Below are 25,785 nucleotides of genomic sequence, written 5' to 3'. Positions count from 1 at the left end.
TAGAATTATTTATAAATTAAACAGTACTCTTGAGCAATAAATGCACGTAAAATATATTTATTTAACAAAATGATTATACACATAAATGGTCAACTTATTATTAATCAGTTAAACTTGAATTGAAACCAATTAAGTTTGAAAATACCGATATAACTAGAAAAAAAGCAAGGTTAAGAATTGAATTGTTAAAAACTGAATTATTTCATTTTGTTATGTATATTACTACTTTATTGTTCAATTTTTCGCTCAGATTAAAATACTATAATCGATTTTGAGATGAAAAAAAAAACTACTCTTAGTAATGAAGATATTAAAATTAAGGAAATCTATGAAGATATTATTATATTATGCTTTTTACTATTTATCATGAGTCACTATTATAATATTATAAAACAAAATCAACTTTACCTAATCTAAATTGATTAAAATTGGTTTCGTTTCCAGTTAAATCCAGGAACTTGATTAGAGCCTGTAAACAACCCATGGCATTGGTCAAATTACATTCGGTGAGCGCTTGAGCGTTCCTCTGCTGACCTTGTTGGAAAAACAATAATTTATTCAGATCTCGTGCTATATCATCCACATTGAAATCACTCCTCTTTAAACGGGCCACCAGTACTCCATTCCTCTCCAGGACATTCGTCAGAGTTTTCAGTTCTCTAGTATCTCCTTCCGGGATGATGCACTCCTTGGGGCCTATTTGAGCTACTAATGCTTCCAAATCGGTGAAGCACTCGTTGTCGGTAAACTCGCATACCTCGAACTTTAGATCGGTGGTGTTGATACTACCCACTGCTACCGTGTTAGATTTAGCTAGTTTAATTGCCATCACGCTGTTGGAGGACTCGACGTTGGCATTCTCAAAAAGGATCTGTTCGAATTGTGTGAGGTTTCCAGGAGAACCTTTGTATTCCAGTTTCCAATCGTTATTCTTGCCTGGAGATTTTACATATACCTAGGTACAAAATATATGAATGAGATTACATATATATACCTATAAAAAATACATAAGTTATGAAATGTTAAGAGCAGGCGATTGTTCAATAGCGATTCAAAACAACATTGGGGACTTTTATAATTTAGAAAACAAACTAGACCCATCTCACTCGTTATATCATTCAATTTTAAAACACATAGTCCTTAGACACCGCCGCGATACATTCCATAGGGCCCAGTTTGTAGTCAGTAACGTAGCAGTCGAGCGAAACCTCCCTCCTAAATAAACGAACACATGGATTTACGTGATCCTTGTTCCGCCAAGTCAGCTTATAGTGGTAAAATTGTTTTTTGTGGCCTTACAGCTTCAGCTGCGATACTTTTGAGCAAAATCCACTTAATTGCACCAAGGAATGCTTCCAGTATCTGCGGATCGATTGCCAATCCAACCACAACATGTCCTCTTTTCTTGATTTAATTTAATTCCGATTAATTAAATGAATTCAAACAAAAAAAAAACAGCCTGATAATCTCCCCGAAAACATACCGACTGCGCCAGTTATAAATTGTGAAAAGGTTTAGAACACAAAAACAATTTTATTTAAAGAAAGAAGAGGCGACTTATTGAACAACGATACAAAACGATACTAAGGGTTTTTATCTATTAGAAAATAAACCAAACTCATCTCTCTCGTTTATCGTTTAAGTAGTCTTAAAACAAATGGCCCTTGCACATGGCCCTGATAGCAACGGTTACATTATATAACATATATTTTACATATTAATCTCTGAATTGTATCAACTAACCTGCATATTATTTGCCTTTCAAATCAAAATTACATGTAAGTTTATATAATAACTTTGTATATGAATGTCACTCCAAATAAATAGATCCGTTTTTAAACAGACCCTTCTCAATTAGTTCTTCTCAATCCAAACAGATAAAAGGTTAGTACTAGTGGATTGATATATGTTATGACAAGTTTTTAATATTATAGAAAAATTATGATTACATATATAAATAGCATTCACCTAAAAAACATTATAAAATTATATAAATTATATCATATTAATTAAAAACAAACATGTAGTGTAATGATACAGTCCAATATAAAATTTAATCATTCAACCAGAAGAAAATTCACCCACTATACGAATTCTAACACGACAATAAAAAACATGAAAAAAATTAGTTCCAGCTTAAACAAAGTACTGTGCAGACGTGTATCGTTATTTAAAAAATATTGAAAAGTTAAACAAATTTCGTTGCGCCTAGAGACAAGTAAGTCACAACCAAACTATAGAATTATCGGCTACTCCGATATAAAATTAGCCTACAAATCAGTTAAATTTTTTTTTTATTTGAAACGTTATTGTGGAAAATCTGTACAATTTATTTTATTTTACAATTTATATTTTTCCCATCATTCAAATATTTTACGGATTTCATATGGAAAGAACGAGGTATATTTTTGAGGCTATCGACGAATCGACCCATTTTTAGCATCTTCATAAGAACTGAAGTGCTGCTCAGACAGGCTACGAATCATATGTTGGAACAATGGATAATCATCCAAATCCAATCTGCATTTGGTGGCTGATCCCACCAAATACAGAGAATTAGCTAGCAGCAGGTGGTCTCTATGATTTTTTTGCTTTGGATTTTATGGAATGAAATCCACTTTTCATTACCAATAATAATACCATACAAAAAATCTTTCCGATTTTACCGTTGAAGCAGCATTTCACACATGCCCTAATGCCTTTCAATGTCTTTTGACTTCATAAAATATCCAAACTTTTGCATCATTCCTATGTTGTTCAAGCGATTGGAATTGGATAGTTTGTAGGACGTATTATTACAAATCCTTATAAAGTTTTTTTTTCAAAATATTAAACATATTTAAGCAATTAAAAATATTACGAAAAGTTTAGTTTTTCTTACCTCAACCCTATATTGTCTGATCAGTAATAGTTCCCTAACCAAGGTCTCCATTTGGTTCTTATTCAGGCAGACATAACTGAGAGTTGGAGAATCGCCCATATATTTAGTTATCTTTGATGTAAAATTAGCTGCCAGAGTGGCATCTTCCCCATGGAGCGTATAATAGTCAGAACGGTTGAAGAACCTTATTGTAGAAGCAGCTTTCTGAAAATATTAAATAATATTAAACATATGAACTTACAAAAAAGTACAGAATATGAATTAGTATTAAGATTAACACGTTAATCCACAGTCGGATATGTTTTTAAATTAAAAATATTTTTTTAAACATTTTAAAAAGGCATATTAATTTAAGCATATTTTAAATAAAAATTTAAAATTAAGTTTTGGGTACATTGCTATTTTATTTACTTTTAATTTATTTCAAAAGTGTGATATCAAAGAAATATACGTTTTACATAATTTGGGAGAAAATGGCATGTAATGATGACATTGCTAAGCAATTGAATATGAACGAAAGTATTATTTTCAAGGAAATACAGTTGCTTTAACATCGTAGATTATTAGCTGCAGTATCAAAATATCAAAGTAAATACAAGCGAAGTAATAAAAGAAAGATCTTTAAACTAGAAACATTCTTTGAATTAGCATGACAACTAAAAAGCTCGGATTTAATTTGATCCCACATGTTTTCAATTGAAATGTTTTGTTAGACAAAAGAGAGTGTTGCACTGTCTAAACGAAAATTATTTGTTATTTATCTTTGGACACTCATCTTCTTTGTGTAATGATGCAACAGTAGTAAAGAGTTAACATATAAATTAATGTTGTATTAAGTATATCTATTGTAAGATGTAGTAAAACATTTTTAGATACACTAGCCATTTGAAAGTTTCTGTATTTATGACCGATATTAAAATATTTATTACAGAATATTTATTAATATACATTAAAGCAATATTTAATGTACTAATTAAAATTTATTTATTAATAAATATATCTTTCAATAGTAATTTTTTTTATAAATATAACAATAAATTAAAATGAGTTGTATGCCTAATTTAACTTTCTATAGTTTTGTCTAACATATCATAAAATTCTTCTTTAGATACTGAAATTCCCCATTAGCTGGTTTTTTTACGGAAAGAAATTATTTTCAACAATAAGTCACCCTTTAATAAGTAATTTTCAGTGGTCTATAAACATTTTGTTTAGTTCCGACAGCAACTAGGTGACTAACTACGATTTTTATGTATCCTATTTTTTTGTATAATTCCCACACTCTGATTCATTGTCAACGGATCTGCATCGCGAACATTTTACCAATAAATCATTCCATAACATTCGCGCTTTTAATAATGTCTGTGAAGGTCAAGTTCCTGGAATCTGGTAAGGCTTCCTATAAAAGTGACCATACGAAAGTACGATTCCATCTCTTGCACAAAATATTGGGAATTCTGCATGACTATATACGGTATATGTAAAGGTCACCAACCTATTCGTAACTATCAGGCAATCGTAATTTCTAGCGAGCGCATTAAGAAAACAAGATCTTATAAATCGTACTAGGCTTTTTTCCACGGGAAATAATCACGTATATATACGTATTATAAAGTATTTTCTTGGGTATTTATTTATTCCCAATGAATTTATTTAATTTGGCTTTGATTTGTGTATGAAGGGAAATTGAAATGGAACACTTTTGTTTCATTAACATAATTTTATTTGAAGAATACGAAAGAGGTGACATATTGAACCACTGATGTTCTAACAATACTGAAATGTACATGTACTTGTACTACATGTATTTTAATTTAAATGGCTGTACAAAATATAGACACTTGAAATGGAAGATCGCCCTACACATACGCTGGAATTACCAACAGCGTATCAGTCCAACGGCGTAACACATTCCTCCTGAAGAAAATATCCAAAGGGTTGTCCGTGGTTGTAGTTAGCTTTAGATAGCTTAATAATGTTGTAATAAACTTCATTTTTGAGTATTGATAGTACCCTTGTCCGCCAATTCACATTTCATGATCTTCTCAACTGCTATATTTCTCCTCAAATATCCATAATTTTTAGGCTATGGCTATGGCTTTCTAAGCTTGAGCATTCTCAAATTCCAATAAATGGTCGCTGAGTAACCGAGCTACTTCAGTTCGCTTTATGTGGCCGTCCACCCTGATCTGCAAGTTTCTGTTTAAGTCTTGGTCTTACGCCCTAAAACTTAAGAATTTCCAAATTCCAATAGATCACGGCTAGAGATACTTTCAGCAACCGCAGTCCTCCTTTAGTGACCGGACACCCAGAACTGCGATGATTCTACTAAAATTCCAGGAATCCACTAACTAGGAATGTTTTTCAAATAATCGATTTTTTCGATAGATAAGTCGATACATGTATCGAATTTTTTCGGTCCTATTTTCCACGCAAAATTCAGTTGATAACCAAAGAGAAACCAGACATAAGAGATAACTATAAGAACAAAAATTCGACACTGTTTCGAAAACTCGAATGGATATATCAATATATAGATATTTTCCAGTATAGATGCTTTAAAACAATTATAATTCAATCTATCACCCGATAAGGTTTCAACAAATATAAGAAAGCAAGTTCCACGTTGTTTTTTTGTACAAATTTATTTTACGTTTATACAATAGAGCAATTTTGTATCCAAACGAAAAATAATCAATTATATATTATCGTTATGTGGCGTCTAAGTATTTTTTAACACTCAGCGAAACAAGATTGTATAGCATTTATTAGACAGGTTGGTGACCTTTGCTGATTCGATAAAACATCACATATGATCTTCCACGTCCATTTCAATGAATGACAGGCCACGTTTTTGGTTTTTTTTGGTTCGATTTAAGGGGAGGGTATATTCTGTGAACTTGACCTTCGCGTTTCTACTGTTATGTCTCTTTATATGTCTGTTAACTATAATTGCTTTTATTTCTATTGGATTTAAGCGTATTCTTGTAACCATAGATATAAGAATAAGCTTAATAGAAAATAAATTTTGAACAGATTTATATTCTCAACAACCAATTATTTGAGTTTCTGACTATAATAATTAACAAAGAGTATACGTTAGTATGGTCAATCACTGCGTAAAATATTTGTTAATAAATATAATTGTTATGATTTGGGTTTTTTGATAAATTTCTGAGAATGGAACAATAATATCAATGAAACTACCCCTAAAAACGCCTAAATGAACATGAATGCATATTAAGTGAAAATAATATTGTTCCTAAAAAGTATTTAATTATTTATTTATACGTTTTATTATTTTTTATATTACACATCTATAATAATTGTTAATATTTATATTTTTGTAAATTGAAATTGAGTATTTTCAATTGTTTCATCATTCATAATTGAAATATATGATTTTTGACAACCATTTTTGGTAAGATATAACTGAAAATAAACATTTGCTTTTGTTGATCTTCGAAAATTTTGTTGAAAATTTCACACAAACAACTCAGTTCCATTAGCCATCTGAATATTTGACAATAAATGTCAATTATTATTTACTGATCAAAAAATAATAATAAGAGATATGCGTTGTTTGTGAAGCTATTCATCCTATGAGGCTAAATATTGCAATCACGATCTGCTTCTGCTTCCTCCGAACGTTTATTTTACCAATCCTACTGTATGTATATGACTCCGAGATTGTATTAGCAATGCAGTCATTTATATAAGATGAGACAATCACTACATAGTTGAGCAATACATTTTTGGATTTTGGATGGAAGATGCAACGAATAGCTCTAAAAAAACATGGATCAATATCATAGAAAGCTATCTGAACAGATACACTGACAACTGCAGCCGACCGCCAACTGTGGCTTCAGCTTCGGTAAATTGAAGAATGTTCAAAGTCGTATGGCACCACCAGCAGAGTGTTGGTTGAAAAGTACATACTTTCCCCAAGCGTCCACTGTGGACTGATAATGATTGTGAAGTGAATTATAATATGCCTTTATACACAGCATTAATCCTTGTTTTTAAACATAATTCAAGCTCATATAATTTTTAACTGCTATGTTCGCCTGATTTGGTCTCGTTGGACTTCTACTTACAAAACATTTTCATAAATACATATTATAAAATAGGCACATAAAGGTATTTAATTGTATATTTGGTTATGATATTTATTATATTGACTTGATAACGCTTAACTATATCCTAGGCACTCTGTTAAAGATAAATTGTAAACATCACGCTGAAATGTTCTGCCACATCACTCCTTGTGGCCAACACTTGTTTCAGTTTATAGCACACAATTTTATGAAGAAATAAAAAGTATTAAAAACTGAACTATTTCAATCGTTTCATTATGGAACTTCCCGTCAGAAAGATAATAAAATAAAAATAATTTTATTGAAATAAACCTTTTAACATTAGAAAATTAACTGTATTTTAATCAACAACCTCTTATAATTCTTTGGATAGAACCATTAATGCATTAGAACCAACCAGTCAAATTAGCAAGTAACTGAGCCGCTCGCAAATCTGTTTTGGCACCCATTTCAACGAATTAAGGGGAATTTACAAATACCTAGACAAATTATGAAGTATATCATAATCTTCTTCGAGCAAAATATTAAGCATTTTTTATGATCTAAAATAAAACTAAATATAAAACGATCTCCGAAACATTTCCGAAAGAAAACAAGAATAGTAATTAAAGATAATTACTATTTTGCAATATAATTTCATTATTCTATTACAGTCACTTTCTGGAAGAAGAAAATAGCACTCTACGTCTGCTATTACTTCTAAGTACTTTAACTTGTACATACGTAAAAGTACTTTAATTCACTAATTTTAACAATTTCTTTTAATATCCCAGCAGTACGAGGATCAGCAATTTTTAATTCACACAATTTTGGTCCAAAGCAAATTATTTATAGAATCTAACCATCTATTTTTGAAAAATATATGTTTTCCTGTTAGATGTGTTTTAAAATTTTACTTGAATAATATACAATTTCTCTTCTTTTGACAAACACTATTTTATCACATAACATAGAAACCAATATTTTAAAAGTTAAAAAGCTGCGTTATTAAAACCTTATAATTAAACCTTATTATATGCGATCATAACCATACAACGGAAATAATATATATTTTCATTATCAAAATAGTATAACTTGAAACCTTCATAAAATTTAAAGATAAATTATCATCGGGTTTTCCACATTTTTTATGTAACAAATAAAACTTAATGCACAGCAACGCAATGCTGATAAAATTAATATAATAGCGCTTCTTTATCAGTAACATAAAATTAATCACCGGCTCAAACTATTAACATTAACTTTGGCAAATAGCACCAAGATTATCGCTGAACGCATCTAGTTAGGTTTTACAATATGTCTGCACAATACAAAAACTGCTTATTGCCGATGTGTCAATATATATAGATGCACTTTAAAGCTTCCAAAAAATTTTAATTAATTAATAGAATTCAGCAACATCATCTAACAGATTATACGAAATTCAATTTTGGGGATGTTCCGCGAAAAGTAATTTAAATATAATACAGGCTTTCCTGAACAAGAAACATACAAATTGCACCCAGATGCTATAGAATTATTTACTTTGAATTTAATTGAATTTAAGAATTAAATTTAATTATTAAATTTAAGCAAACGTAAGGACAAATTGTAGATTGGTCGGCAAACACTAGTAACGATGCAATAAAAAAATAAAAATATTATGCTCAAAACCTTTAAAAAAATGGATTCAGGTGTCGAAACAAGAGTACATTTCCGGTTCCTTGCTACACACAAACACTAGTAAACAAATTTAATAATGCCTCATTCGCTCATTAATTAAAACTGCGAAAGTAATCCAAAAATAGTTATTGTATTAGAAAAATAAGCATCAAGTTAGTACGAGATATAGATAATATAGAGATTGAACATAAAATAGCTCGACGAATATATATAAAATACTAGATTAATTTTTAAAAATCTCCCAAAAAGATACCTATGTACACACTAAAAGGTCCCAAAATTTTGTATACAATAACTATATGAATTGGAATTTTTTTATTAGAATCTCCAACAAAAGTTGTTCATAAAGGAAGCACACTTTAGCAGACTGATAAATCTAAATCGCTAATAATGCGCATCTAAAAGACTTTAAACTTAAAATTTTTAACTTTAAATGCATCAAACCTTGCCTTCAACTGTCATCTATCAATAGATTACTATGCCAGTTACCGTCATTGATAGCAATCTCTTGAATTTTAACAAAAACTACAAACATTATTTTCGAATAGAAGAAAACCCTATATAAAAACTGCACTATCAATAACAATGACTAAGAGTGGTTTACAGAGTTCCGTTGTGGTCGTACCAGCATAAGTGAAGCAGAACGTTCAGGTATCCCAAAAGATATTGTCACGTTACAAATCGTTGATAAAATGCATGGAATGATATTGAAAGATGGGAAAATGACCGTGCGACTGCCAACACTAGACCATAAACGCAATCGTGTGACCTCTTCAAAGGAGTGTTTGGCGATATTCAGTCGCAATCAAAATGAGTTTTTGCGCCGTTCCGTAACCGTTGACGAAACATGGATACATCACAAAACACCAGAGCCCAAGGAACAATCAAAATCATTCATACAGATTATCTTGAAAAGGAGTTTTTAAACAGATTTCATATTAACTTGAAGCAAAAAAACGGCCACATTTGAACGACCATAAGAAGAGATCGATTTTTTATATATATTTTCTAGTTTATAAGTCTCCTTTTTACCAACGAGGCTTTATCTGGACTGGACCTACTGTTTAAAGTGGGCTCTGAACCACCGCCCTCGGCATTAAAAAGTTTACCGACTGGCCAGTGACCAACTTAGAGACCTTCCTAAAAGAATCCTAGAAGACATCCGGTCTGATCCAGCCTAGTTAGTAGCGTGACTGGGATGGTTATTCCTTATCCGATTTTCCACTGTTGCCTAAGATATTTACAATTACAATCACAAACATAAAAAAGATGTATTTGAAAAGGGGATTTGTATCCAATCCAAAATGCTCTCGTATCCAATCTACAGATTTCTTCAAATTCAAGAAATAAAATAAAAGCCCGAGTAAACGGGGACTCAAATCTCGATTGACTGATACACAATCGAACTATTATTCTTTCGATATAACGTCTTAAATCAAATAATTTCATATTGCTCAACTAGTAGTGTCTTTTGTTAAACGCTAGAGTCTTTGTGTAAGTGTAGAAAACTTATATATAACGTATACTCTAATATGAATAAGCAATATTTTAATTATTATTATTATTATTATTATTATTATTATTACATACGACACAAATAATGTGAATATAAAATAATCGTCCATGTTTCTACGTATTGTCGGCAATAAATAAGTATGAATACACACCGGTGACAAAATCAGTATGAATGAACAGCATGTCTCATATTACCACAAACATATCCACAAGAAAGTATGAATAATTAACAATCATTAGACGCTAATATAATGCACAACAGAAGGTTTATTGTTTCTTTGAACATATTTGACTAATAACGTTCAGACGAAAACATTACCGAAATGAGAAACGTCTCTCGCAATCAGATTCGCCAAGATTCGCGAAGGTTATTTATAATTATTTGTTGTCGAAAATAAAAAAATGCCGGGAAATTAATAATTCAGTTTAAATTCTTCCTTTAATGACCTTCGTTAAATTCCGTTTAAATAATTGGATAAACTATCACGCAGGATGTCAGATTCTTAACATAGATTAAAAAATAGCTTTATATAATAACTAAGTACGAGGTAAATTATTTCAAGCATCTAGATCATTACAAACGGAGCAACTTTCAAATAAACTAAATTTATAATGTCAGTTTTACCTAGATTATATTGCAGATCCCTACGTATGTAAAATAATTACTATTTTATAAATAACAATTGTTTTTCAAATATATGAAAAAACTGAAACTGATAATTCAAAATAATTATATTATATACCAATATCATATTTAAAATAATCACTAATTTTAGTAATTTTAATAATTAGTTGTGAAATATTTATTTCATTATTACTTCCCAATATCTTAAGCATGGTTTCAATTAATATGCTTATCGCAAACATTCGTCTCAAAATTGTGCACTTCAACCCGTAATTTTTCTATCGTGTTTTTTATTGCTGTGACTATATATTAGGAGTTATTGTCATGATGAAAATTTGTACCAATGAAACCAAACCATGATAGCCGCATAAATATTCTTAAAAAGTCATAGCCAAAAATAATGTTTTCAAACACTTAGTAATGTCAACGATTAATATAAATAGTGCCCCTCGTACTTTACTTTTGTGGCCCGTAACATAAAACTCATATATTTCCCAAATTAGACAGGATGTACCGCTTATTAAACTTTATATTATTAATTTGTCCTGAAAATACCCAATTAATTAAAAAAAATAACAGTATAATTTCGTTCCAAAGAGAAAGATTATTATTTACAAAACGATACTTTTATGTCATCAAAATAAACCAAAAATCTCTCTGGTCAAGCGTATATTAGGTACTTGCATGCATTTTAATCACCGATAGGTATTAGTGAGAAGTATCAATGTAACAACTATTAAACAATCTAACCTAACTGTTAAATTCGATGACTTTAACATTTTTCCTGCATAAAATAATGGCTTTATAAAAAATATTCGAGCAACTTAGCAGTTTAATGAAGCTGAAGCTACTGTAAAGCTCTGAAGCAGCTACCGTTTCTAGAGGTTTGTATGCAATGGGAGATCTAAATTGGTGGAAAATGGCTAGCAAATGAATTGAATGAAAATACCATTTCGAACTCTTTCAATATTGCTTTCCAGACAAACATATGAATTTTCTTTGACACGCGATGAAAAGCAGATGAGGTAGTTCATGAGAGCCATCCACGTTGACACCGAAACGAAATATGGTACGATCAGCAAGTATAGTGTATCACTGCAGAGGTATATCGACATCAATTGAACATCATTGTCAATCAATTCAACGACATATTGTTGCAAAAAACAGTAATGGCGAGTAACACAAAAATCCTCTTACATGACGATACTTGGTCATATTTTTTAAGAATTGAGGTGGATACCGAATTGTTGTAGTATCAGCGTCCACAAGCTCTGCCGCATTCAGCGTACTTACCAGATATAGTTACTTCTGATTGCTACATACCCACACGGTTTTGTATGGCTCTGGTATGCCGAAGAAATGCGCAAATAGCTCCAATATTTTTTCTGATTTTAAGCATTCAGTTGATCAATGAAAAGTAAAAGAGTGCTCTTAAATTGTATCTGAAAATCAAGCCGAAAGGAAGACACTACACATTGAACAAGGCTGATAATGTTCGGTCGCATTTATAGAGCGAATATTTACTTAATTAAATTAATAACAAAAATAAAATTTAAAAAAAAACACATAGAAAAAAAAACACTAATCAAGAAAGCTTTTAAATTGATTCAAAAAATCTGAAAAAGCAAAAATCAATCAGGGCAATACAAAACATATTGCTTAAGCAATCTTCGCTTGTTCGTAATGATAAATTCATTTAACAAATTTCATTAACCGATACATGTTACTGACACATTTTTAAACATCTGAAAGAGTCTTTAAAAATGTTGAATACTGTAGACTTTTACACTAATTAAAATAACCGCTACTCTTTTTCAAAATTCACTTCATATATTTAAACTCCTTACATACATGAATCGAAATGAATGCGTTAAGACTTAAAGTGAATGTAAATTGTATTTATCTCTTTTCTGAAAATGTGCTAAACATGCTTGATATGACCCATTGTACCAAAAACATTTCAGAATTTTGTCTGTCTTTTTAACTCTTTATTCTAAAAAGGTTTTATTCGTCGTTCTACGCTATTAATTAACGATAATTTAGGATTACCATACTACCATAGTAAAACTTTACCATAGTAAAAAAAATTTTTTCCAAAATAATTTTTTTTTACTCAACATAATTCCCTTCAAGGGTGACACACTGATTATAGCGACCCCCCAACTTTTCGATACCATGTTTGTAGTACGATTTGTCCTTTGCTTCAAAATAGACGATCACCTCTACATTCGACGAAAATTTCTTCCCAGCGAGCATTCTTTTGAGATCTGAGGGAAGGAAATAGTCGTTGGCAGCCAGATCTGGAGAATACAGTGGATGAAGAAGAAATTCAAATCACAATTCATGGATTATTTCCATCGTTTTCATTGACTTGTGACACGACGCATTGTCTTGGTGAAGCAGCACTGTCTTTTTCTTCAAATGCGGCCATTTTTCGGCGATTTCGTCCTTCAAACGGTCCAATAACGCTATGTAATAGTCGCTGTTGATGGTCCTTACTTTTTCAAGGTAGTCAATGAAAATTATTCCATGCGCATCCCAAAATACCCTTGCCAGCCGACTGTTGCGTTTTCCCACGCTTTGGAGCGGGTTCATCGTGTGCAGTCCACTCGGATGACTGTCGATTGGATTTCGGAGTGAAATAGTCGAGCCATGATTCATCCATTGTTACAGTAGACGCAAAAACCCGGGTTTATTACGCTTGATCGTCTTCAAACACTGCTCCGAATCATCAACTCGTCGTTGTTTTTGGTCAAAAGTGAGTTCGCGCGGCACTCACTTTGCACAGAGCTTTCTCATACCCAAATATTAGTGAATGATATGATTTATTTCTGCTATTTCATTCAATTTCAATTTACGGTCATTCAAAATAATTTTGTGGATTTTTTAAATGTTTTCGTCGGCAACAACCTCTTTTGGGCATCCACTGCATTCACCATCTTCTGTGCTCATTTCACCACGTCTGAACTTAGCATACCAATCCTTGATAGTTGATTTTCCTGAGGCAGTGTCCGGAAACTCGGCATCAAGCCAAGTTTTTGCTTCAACTGTATTTTTTCCCTTCAAAAAGCAATATTTTATCAATACGCGAAATTCCTTTTTAAAGCATTTTTTCACAATAACAAAAGTTGCTTCACTCAAAATGCTATAATTCACAAACTAATGATCCAACAGCTGTCAAATTTATACGCGCATCTTTTGAGGTTTAAGGCTAACTAAAAAACATGGATTTAATTCTAGTAGCGCCATCTATATGTCAGGCCGGGGAATTTTCAATTGACCTGTTATAACTTTTTCATTTCTACTGATAGAGCTACGAAAGAAAATTTTAAAAAATATTCCAAAGCAGGTAAATGAAAACCTACCGAAAAAAAAGTATTCAGAATGAGGAATTATTTTGCTTGAAGAATATAAATACAAAAAATTACATAAAAAATAAGACCAAAGAAGATTCTCTAGCAATCCTGTTTCTTCGGGGAACAGCAGACACATGAATACTAGATTACGTTATTGTGATAGAAAACATCGATGTTTTGCTTTTTAACACGAACATCTCAAGAAAGACAAATGCTTTAAGGCTAATCCTGTACCTAACAAATCATTCATTACTTAAATATAAAAAAATGATTAGAGAGCTTCAGTATCATAGCTAAAGCGCCCCTAAAGATATAATATATAATAATTGCAAAACTCCGCAGTTTTAGTCAATAGGTGACTTCAATTCCCATAATAGTGTTAACTAACAAACCCAAAGTGTAAGAAACATTCATACACTGAATCATTAAACACATCTATTTCTGAGAAAAATCGACAAAATGCATTGATATGCAATTACTCCATCTGAAGCTATGTTTGCTGAATAAAAGATCTGAATAAAAGAGTGAAATGTTTTGGATTAGGACTCCATTTAAATAACATTAAAACTTAAAATTTTAACTCCATTAAAATAACTGTCACAAACAAAACTGCCTCTTTCTTATCAGCAAATTATAATGAAACTTGTCCATAGTCCTCATAATGTCAATTATAGTAATACAAAATTGTAATGGATATTTTTCCAAATCTGATAATTCGCACTTCGAATATGCTCTTAATTGACCGAAGAAGCGCTATCGCTAACTAAAGTAAAAGCTCGAATAATCACTGGGAAACGATACGTACTTCCCATAGAATATATATTCTATCATTCTATAATGTTTTGTGTTGTGTATACGTATACATGTGTGAACGTATACATGTTTTGTGTTGATACGTATCAATCATCTTATCTTACGAATCATCAATCAAATGATAACCAACAAAACGTATTATTTTTATATATTATATTGCTCCAAACAGTTATGACATAATGATAAAAACGCGACAGTCAAATTCTTTTAAAAAATTATTGATTTATATATTTACTGTCAACAAACATTAAATTTTGCATGTACCTTGCCAATAGTGGATGAGGCCGAAGACCCATTCCAGTTGCAACAGTGTTTCCTTCATAACTTTTGCAACGACGAGCGTTGTCATTCAATAGAATTACTCGTTATTGCTGAGCTTCTTGCAACAATATATCGTTCAATTTGTTCAATTTACGTAAGTAGATGCCTGTACTAACAGTTTCACTCGCTTTAGCAGCTTGTAATACACTATACTTTACCGATGGCACCATATGCATAGCAAGACTTGAATATTCATGAATATTCCGTTTTGATGTCGATGTCGATGCTTAGTTAAACGACTCATTGCGCTTAGGATTATCGTAGTAGATCTATTTTTCCAGCCAGTCATAATATGCCAGTAGAAAAACAATTGCCTGATAAAAAATTAACTCAATAATACTAAATAGAAGATTGTTATTTTATGTATCGGAATGTCAAAAACACCGAATTTAACAGTTTTTACGTTCATACTCATTTTCGCCAATAGTTATCTAATAATATCAAATAATAAGATAATCCGTCTACATAATAAAGATCGACATAATATTATTTACTTGGATTTTAAATCAATATTATACTTATTTGTATCAAACAATTTACATTCATGCATTTATGAATACAAAATGATTTAAGAATCATGAATATTTAAGGATCATAGTTAATCTAATGACGTTAATTTAAAGGCAAAAATGTAAATACAATTATAATTGTGATAATATATCATTGCAAAAATACGTTTTTTCGTGCACATAAACAGAAATGTTTATATTATACTCTTGAGATAAGTGTATATCCCTAAATTATTAAAAGATAATCTGAAATAATATAAACAAAAATAATTTTTATTAACAAATTACTAAATGAAATAAGCTATTAAATGTTACTGAGTTGACCTTTCTGTAAAGTATTCGAAAAATTACTTAACATATGTTTCTACGAAATTAAAAAATTAAATTATCATAATTATTAATTAGAAAAACGTATATCGCCCGCTAGTGAATTCACTGGAATATGCAAATTGGAATAAAAATTGTGTGTTCGCATTAATATCTGCATACATAACAGATATTTTTCTTTTACAAAAAGAAACATGTGTAACAAATATAAATTTTCAAAAATCTATCCTTTAGTTATCTCAACGTATTAGAATTCTTAACCTGGGATCCGACACTTGGATCTCAACCACAGACTACACCTGATTAAAACCCTATAGGGTTTTAATTTTTGGCAATTTCGATTGATTTATATAAAAGCTATTCTAGCTAGAGGGAGAACAATGTTAAAATAATGTCTGAAGCATAGGGGTACAATTATTACAAAAATTAACTTCGTCAATACACAAATAAATACAAGTAGGAAAATATTTTAGAACATATTTAGCTGAAAAATATTTTTTTGTTCTTTCTCGTTCCAGAAATTCGATGTTCAAAATGAATATCACCCTAATTGACCAATGATCATCGAACATAAAACAGTTTTAAATAATTTACATAAGAGCGGATACTAAAGGAGGCTCAATGTTTGGGTTCTACGCGAAATAGCAGCGAAACATTTAGTAAGCTCGAATTTCCTTTCGTGAACTGCTGGAACGTAACTAAAAGGAGTATTTTTTAAGGAAAATTATTACGAGCGCTTAAATGTCGATCAAATACTTTATTGTATAACAAGGGTCATGGTCGGAGAAAACCATGATAGCAAAGCCCGTATTGACACTAAACAAGGTAATACTAAGTGATTGGTAAGGTTTAAAAACAATTATTATCATAAGCTGCTCGAACCTAATCAAAACATTTATTCAGTCTCTTGTTGTCAATAAGTAATGCGACTGAAACAGATGTTAAAAAAACATCTAGAATTGATCAACAGAAAAGGTCTTGGCTTCCATTATAACAGTGCTCTGCAAAAATTGAGAGAGACTAACTGGTACGTTTTGATGCATCCATTGTATAGCCCAGACCTTGTTCCGTCCGACACCCAATTGCTTCAATTTAAACATATTTTAATGGTGTAAATATGACCATAAAAGAGGTTCGTGAAAATCACTGTGTTCAGTTTATCTACATAGTTAAGTTATATAGTGACGGAATTATGGTTTTACCACAAAAGTGACAAGAGGTCATCGATTAGCGTTAAGAATGTATATGAATAAATCGTATTTAAAAAACAAAAAAAAATATTTTCCTCAATCAATTATTTGATAAAAAATATCTATTAAAACTAATACCTCTATAAACCAGCATCCTTAAAAGAATTTTTAACACTTTAGTAATTTTGGCTGAAACTAAATTCTCACCAGATTCTGGACTTTTTTATAAACAATTATGCAAATTTTAAACAATAAAAACTAAAAATGCAAAAGTAAAAACATTTGTACAAATACTGATATTCATGAACGCTCTAGTCGGGCAATATCACCAACTGTTCTAAAAAATTTAAAAGTCTATAAAATAATAAATTCAGACAGGAAAAGGTTTTGAAAAGTTAGAGTAGCGTTGGAATGAATTATTTCCATCTTGAATGAAAGGAAACTGATAAATAGTGCCGAAATTAAGTGATGTTATTACTTGTTTAAAGCTGTGACTGCAATAAGGTATTTGTTATTAATATGTTATTTATTATTAAAACAAATTTAACTGATTCAACAATCCTCAGCCTCAAATATAATATTCAAAGAAATATAAAGAAAGAAAAAGAATATTACAAAATATAGTCAGAAGACCTTCAAAATCCTTAACATAGCGTTATGTAAAAGTATGTTATATTCTTTACTAATTAATAACAATCGGTAATAAAAAAACGTTATTCCGTACATATGCGAGAGGTATATTAAAAACAAAAGTTTAAATCAGTTAAGTTTAATAGCTAGTACATTCTCGCACTAAAACCATACTAAGACCCAAATATTTGCAAACATTGTATCTGAAAAATATTGTTAATTAACATTTTAAATTTTATTCAACAACAAACAATAACAAAATTTAGTTGTATCAATTACATATGTAATAAATAAAAACATATTAACTTTAAATTCAACACCATAAATATGTCGTATATTTATTTTTAACCAAAAACAATTTGCTATATATATAACCAATTAGGTACATTCATATGTATCGTGGTGATTCAACACGGTGTCTCTCTAAACCAGCAAGGTTACTTGCTAAAATACTTGGAAAGCCCTATTGAACGTATTAACCAATTAGATAAATATACGGGATATTATGACAAACACGTACAATTGCAGAACAATGCTTGATTTACTATCACTTTGAGGTCAGCAAGTATTTTTCTCTTATTACACAAAATAAGATTGTTTTTGGATATAATCGATCAAATCTAACTCTGATCAATATTAAATGTTGAACCAACCAAGTATAACTTACAGTACCGAAACATAAAAAATACTTGAATAAATTATTTTCCCAAAATAACAAACCAAAAGTCCTTCAATATTCTTGGTTCATTATGATATTTAAAAATAAACACTAAGACAAATTCGTAATATATATTATTAACTGATTAATCAACCAAGATGTACACAAAAAACCATTGTATAAGACATCTATATAATAAATAAATCGACAAACCGAATGAATATATCACTAATTAATTTCGTTGAAAACAAAAACGAAAAATAAAAATAACAAAGACTTGTTAATATACATACAGCAATATGTGAATATCAAAGTGGCATTTAATAACATCTATGTTATTTAAAACAACTTACTAAATACTTATATTAGCTGCTTGAATGTATTCAGATCATTTTTTCACTTTAAGTAGCTTTTATTGACTTTTTTAAAAGAAACTTTTTTCCATATTCCATAAAAAACGCAGTTGGTTTAACATCGATTCATTTTCGCACTTCTTTGCCATTCCGAAACCATATAATTAATTAACAATTCTGTCAAGTCTGGTGAGCACGCTGGGTGATCCAGAACTTTCCATTTATATTGCAAAAGTGTATCCTTGAAAACTATTACAACATATGGCCTAGCCAATTTTAGAAGTTACATTACAATACGTTACACCTTGCTGTTGCCATCATATGCACAGCAATGATTGATCTTCTGTACTTCGGAATGATCCTGCTGGCTGGGTTTTGTCCAGTAAGTCTTAAAATCAATAGTTTTCGAACTTTTAAATAGCTGCAATCAAACTAGATAATTGAGATACGACGGAGCAGCATCACAATACGTTTCTAAAAGTACATGGTGGGTTTCGGCAGTAAGATTTCTTTAAATTAAGCAATAAAATGAATGTTGAACTTGTAATTTTAAGCGTTCCAGGATCAGCGTTTGTCGAGAATAACTCAATAATAAGTTAATGGAAAACTGTTATATATATCAAAACCTTACGATTACATCATTAGTGTTTAACAGTTATTTACATTTATACTTCGCATTTTCACCAGTAGATAACGCTGATTGAAATACATAAATGCACCTAATGTTACACTAAGAGGATAGATTTATTTATCTACGTCAATATTAGAAATTAATCTACAAAATGAATTGATATTGAAATTATAACAGAAAATGTATTGTTGTATAATATTTGCTTTATTCAATATTTATGAATGCTGGTAAGATACGCGTATAATTGACACTCAAACAACTTCCTCTCTCAGCCTCAATTACTTAATAGTAATTTTAGTAATTTAAAATTAAATGGCATTACCAATAGCAATATTAATTAGTTAGTTAATTAAAAGTTAGTTATAAGCGTTATCTTTTTATTACAAGTATTACTTGAGATGGATTACTCCTAAACGATTCGATAGACTTATTTCCATCACGTTTATAGAATAAGTACTAACCACACAACGGAAGGACCAAAGAACTGAAAGACTGTAAAGACCAGATAAACCAAAATATAAGTATAGGTAATGCAAATATATTATTATATATTGAAGAAATAAAAAAACAATTCAACGATTAATAATGAATGTAGTGAAATATTGAAAATTAATTGAAGCGAATATATGCATTTTTGACACACCAAGCTCCTTAAATATGAACGATTGGATATTTCTATCACATAATTTTTGATAATAATTTTATCAATAGGCCGTAGCTTCATATGATAAACTAACAACTAAAATCAACTGACATGTGAAGTAAACATTCCATATTTGATTTTTTGACATTTGAATCTTCGCCATCTTCTGATCTTGCTTCCTTCTCCTTTACTTCTCGTTACACGAGCTGAACTGCTAAATAGTTTCTTTTTGAAACTTACGTTAGAAAAATCAAATTTTCACAAATCCAGATACATTGATTAAAAACCCTTTACTCTTTAAATCCTGAAAATGCAACTGGTGTAGGTTTTTGAATGCTAGGAATGGCATTATTAATTCCTATTAGTTATGTTACAGTACAGGGAATGCACAACAGAAAGTTAGAGTTTTACGGCAACTAATTTTAGGGCTTTTTTGAAGAATTTAGGACATAAATTAAACTTAATTTAAACTGAAATTAGAACAGAATGCTTCAAACGAATTACGAATACGAATATATAGCAATATGCTACACAAATCGCAAAATAATCGATCTTAAATAAATCAACTATGATTAACTACCACCTAGAGACCCAGTTTTAAAAAATAAAAAAATAACTCACAAATGGGCCATTTTACATAAGAAATAAACCTCAAAAATTTCATCAACAATTGAAAAACACTGAAAAATAATATGAAAGACAATATTTTTACTACTTGCAATAAAGATTTATTTATCTATGTTTTAACATGTTATATATTTTTGAAAAATTGCTACTCAGTTTTAGTTATAGTAACAGATAGTATCGGTTCTATAAATAAAATTTATGTTTATTTTTATTATATTGCATATAAAACAATACAAAATAATGACATTGTGTTTTATGTATATGTTTTAATTAATAAGCGGATGACATTGAAGGATTTCTGACTAATCGCATTACTTCAAACACGTTTTTAATTTGATCGAAAGATTACATATTAGGTCAATTCCTGAATAATTTATATGTTCAGACATCATGACGACGACAAATGTTAAATTAAATAATGCATGTTTTGAAATGACGAATTGTCTAATAATATATTTTAAAGAAATATTTCACTCAGAACATTCAGAACTCAAAATAAATGAAATATTTTTAACAAAACAGATAATTGAAAAGAAACACCGTTCGCACATTTTATGATTAACATATATAAACATCTTTAAATAATTACAAATTAATATTAATTGAATTAATATATGTAATGAATTGAATGCATGCAGTTATTTTGGAAAAACATTGGATTTTTATTAATTAAAACTCTCAAATTTCAGTAAAATTTGCAACATGATGAGTATGAACATTTGAGAATATATACTAATCTTTCAAAGATTTGACATCACAATCCCTCTGGTCACTCTTTGCTCTCTGCTAATAGGTAGATAATAATCAAACAATTTCACAATTTAAAAACTACTATTGGATTAGAAAATAAGTAACACTAGCATTTCCTACTCAGATTTCCTATTAATACTCCTATCGGTGCTGTTTTTTCTTCAACATTTAATTGCGGTCAGATTTAGATTTGCTAGGTTAGAGCATATCTTAGGGTATTCAAAAACAAAATTTTATTTAATGTTTATGTTTTTTTCAAGACAAATATATTCATATAAAATTCAAACAGGACACTTTTATCGACGATCTTGTCACTTTTTTGATAAAGCCGTAACTACGTCACTGTAGGACTTCTGATATTTCAGGGTGAAAAAACGAACTATGTAATTTTGACAAGTTGTATGTGATCGAGCGTGCTTCAAGCATATCAGCTGTTAACAGCAGATATTCGATTAAGGGTTCGGTCATACTCTACAAGCAGCTGATCAAATATTGCATTCAATTTTGTTACATCTGTAGTGAAATAACATTTCCTTTTCGCAAAGGCAAGTTGATGCCTTTTGTCAAGTCTGTCTACTTGCATTATTTTAATACGAGGGTAGTAGACCACTACAAGAAAGTGTGTATGCCTATAAAATTGATTGAAAAAAAACAGTAAATATCCGACTCCTCCATATGTTATTCAACTTATTCTACATTCAGACAGTTCATCAGTTCCTGTTCCATCTCAAATTTATGAGCTGTAAATAGAAAAGGAAGCCAAAATAGAAAAAGAAAAAGAAGAAGAAAAAGAAGTGGAAAGTAGAAAATGACCAAGTGGGAAGTTGAGTTATTTATCTCGAGATCTTAATTAATCACACTGGGAAATAAAAGAGATTGTAAAAAATAATTAATTTAATTCTATCCAAATTACCCAACAATAAAATTGTACGACGTACATTAATGAATCCTAGACAGCTGGGACTCATAACAACAAAAGTTAAAATCGACTAAAGATATTTCTGTGACCTTTTCTGTTTATGTTAAGTCATTAATTGTATATACATTTAATGGGAGTAAAACGTGTTCCTTATTAATGTCATAAAAACAAACACCATTGGATTATCCGAAATTTTATATTTCCAAAAATCGCATGATAAAATATTTGTGCCGTCGATAAATCGTTCCGCAAATACTGTTAAAAATATGACGACAACCATCATTATCTGCAATCTTTTTATTTTTTCCAGATAAACAATATGTCTTGAATTATGACCTACACGGCGAACAATTAAATCATCGTCAACTTATTATTACTAGAAATCTTAGCGACGTCCACAGACACAGTAGTTTAATTATATGTATGAATAATTTAACCGCATAACACCATTCCGTTATCGTATCAAACCTAATCCGTGTTACATAATAGATAAAGAGACAATTTCACTAAATGATTTATCTAATTCAAAAAATATGTTTTTCATTTTACATTTATCGTTGAACGCAAAAAAGGCAAAGCAAATAAAAATTAATCAGAATATAGAATATATATCTCGAAATAAAAACCTTTTGACCTGTGTCGGATTTGTTTACATGCCTTTTTGGAAGTAAATGACGAATATTAATAACAGTTATATTTCATATTAATTTACATCAATTTGTTTCCTTCCGGTTCTCTCTAAAGGAGATGATTCGTTCATTATTGTTGAACTTTTAATAAATTTAATTTATTAGAACATACATAAAATGAGTATGTTCACCCGTAATAGTTAGAGAATCCAATAAAGTTTTTCATTTAAGAGATAACAAAATTCTTCAATTAATTATCAATGCTTATCGCTACATAATCAACGAAGAAATATATGCTACAAAAAACAAGGTTACTAAATGACTACAGTATAGAAGAAACACAGCTACTGGCAACACGCAGAAAATCAGAAGATGTTAATATAGCAATATTTTTCTCAAAAAATATCCATATTTTTATATATATTTATATATAATATATAATAAAAATAAAATACCTTTAAAATTAGGGGCTTTTGGTAATTAATGTTAAAGGTTTATTATATCAATATATATTGAGGTATTTTGCCCACATCATCCTACTTGCATATTGCTGCAATTACAACAAAATAATAGTAAAAAGTAGTTTTTCCCGTGATAGATTCAAGATATTTTAGAAAACATTAACATCACAACATTATTAGGAGCTATATTACGTTTCTACAATTAATTATATCTTAAATCGCGCGACTCAAACGGCCCTGGCTCCGGACTGTACAATCAATGGAAAAATGTTATATGATTTAAACTCTCGATGTCGCTTTATACCCCCGTTCACAATCCGCCTTTTCTTTCCATAAAATAAAAAAATATTTTAGAGTAATATTAAAAGGATTTGAGTTTAAAATCCTTTCACATTCTGTAACTTATATTCAAGTGACAAGTAGACATCACCAAGTAGCAATTAGACTTTGACCAGATTAAATTGAGGTTGAGTATAAATCGAATATTATTCTACGAGAAACCAGATTCCCAATTGATTTGTGATATTTCACTACTCTGAGAATTTTCTTACAGTAAAGCTTAGTTTCTCGCCTAGGACTGTACTAGCTTGTATACACTATTACAGGAGTACTTACAGAAGCAGGACATAAGCAGCTCTCTGAATTTGCGAACATAATAAACGAAATCATGCGACTACAATATTTTCCAAAGATCTGCAACCACGCACATATGATTGTAATACCTAAAAACGAAATAAACTCACGGCCTTAATTCAATTTCCAAGATTTTTTCGCACTCAAAAGATTTGCTGAGGAAGGATCATCAAGACTAACAATAAAGGTTCCGTGCCAAGCACTCATGCATACATCAAAACACTAATTTGGTTGCCGAAACCCAAGATGCATCGAATAACAACCACAATATTTGAGCGGACTTTCTTGATCTAATCTAACTTTTTGATAAAGTCTGGCATGATGGCAATCGTTCCGCAAATACTGTTAAAAATATGACGACAACAATCATTATCTGCAAGCGCTCTTTTTGATCTAATCTAACTTTTTCATAAAGTCTGGCATGATGGCAGGTATACCCGAAGGCCTGAAAATTCTTCAGTCACAAAACAATCAAAGCAGGTGCCCTGCAAGATTCTCGATTAACCCCAGCCCTATTCAATATATTCATGTCTAAGGTAATCTTTGACAGCCCCATGGTTTGTCAGAAATACTTCCATAAACTGGCACTCCAACGATTGCTGAATTCATCTAATCCCTTTCAGACAATTTATTACAAACCTTGCAATCCTTTCCACAGCTTCCAAAACAAGAGTCCCAGCAGTCAGCAAGAAACTTAACATATTAACTGATCAACCACACAATAAAAAATTATATTTGTGTAATAAAATAGTAAATGAATTATTGGCTTCCGGATAGAACTGAAATAGCTGACATTTTACAATTACAAAACCCAAGTCTTGCAGCCCGTACTTCTGTTGAGATAATTTTGCTCTCTGTAAGTTTCAAAACCCTCTCAATGCGGTGTCTGAAAATAGGCGTGTGGAATAGCTAAAACCTCGACTTTATGGAATTGAATATTGTGGCCAGTATCCATCCACTATAGCAAAGTTCAAACCAAAGCTGATTGGCCGTATGCCACATCTCACACATTGTTGATGCTCTCTCATCCATGTACTTACTTATCATCCTTCTAGTTTCTCCCACCCTCACAGGGGACCTTGTACACACCTGCTAATTTAATCACTTTTAACTCTGGGGTTATGGAGCGTCTGAGATATCTTCCTGTATGGTTTGAATATAACTTTGATGTTGTGTATCTACATCACCCTTACAATACGGACTGCTTGTGAAAATGTTTTAGTCTTATCTTCTTCTTCGTTTTACTTTTCATTGAATCTTAGTGCTCATTTAGAGGATCCTTTTATTCAGATCCCTCAAGCTGTATCCATTTTGAAAAAGGAAACGTAAGAATAACCCTATCATAATCTAAGAGATCAGGTACGGATCTGAAGCCGTTATAAAATAAAGAAATCAGAACGGATAATTTTTAAATATGAACGACGGTTTAATAGAAAATTAGCTCATTATTATAATATAAATATTTTCCGATTTGCGCTATAAATTTAAAAAGTAATATGAACTGATATTTTCGGCCCTTTAAGTAAAAAAAACTGAACCACACAAATCTTCT

At 30.5% G+C, this 25,785-nt stretch overlaps 1 protein-coding gene across 2 annotated transcripts in view; it reads right to left on the bottom strand.

The window, feature by feature from the left end:
- The window catches only part of spel1 (DNA mismatch repair protein spel1), a 61,353-nt gene that overhangs the window by 5,289 nt on the left and 30,279 nt on the right, over nt 1–25,785 (bottom strand). For both annotated transcript variants that reach the window (XM_076395928.1, XM_076395927.1), the window contains 2 exons: nt 2,882–3,085; nt 409–955 (listed from right to left, as the gene is read on the bottom strand). In XM_076395928.1, the coding sequence (XP_076252043.1) occupies nt 409–955; nt 2,882–3,085 (751 nt within the window). The remainder of the gene's footprint in view (nt 1–408; nt 956–2,881; nt 3,086–25,785) is intronic.

Source organism: Rhynchophorus ferrugineus, unplaced genomic scaffold (assembly GCF_030347505.1).
Source record: "Rhynchophorus ferrugineus isolate W39M unplaced genomic scaffold, kcgeb_rfMv2 rfM2, whole genome shotgun sequence".
Classification (NCBI taxonomy): Eukaryota; Metazoa; Arthropoda; class Insecta; order Coleoptera; family Curculionidae; genus Rhynchophorus; species Rhynchophorus ferrugineus.
This window is presented reverse-complemented; position numbering and strand designations above follow the sequence as displayed.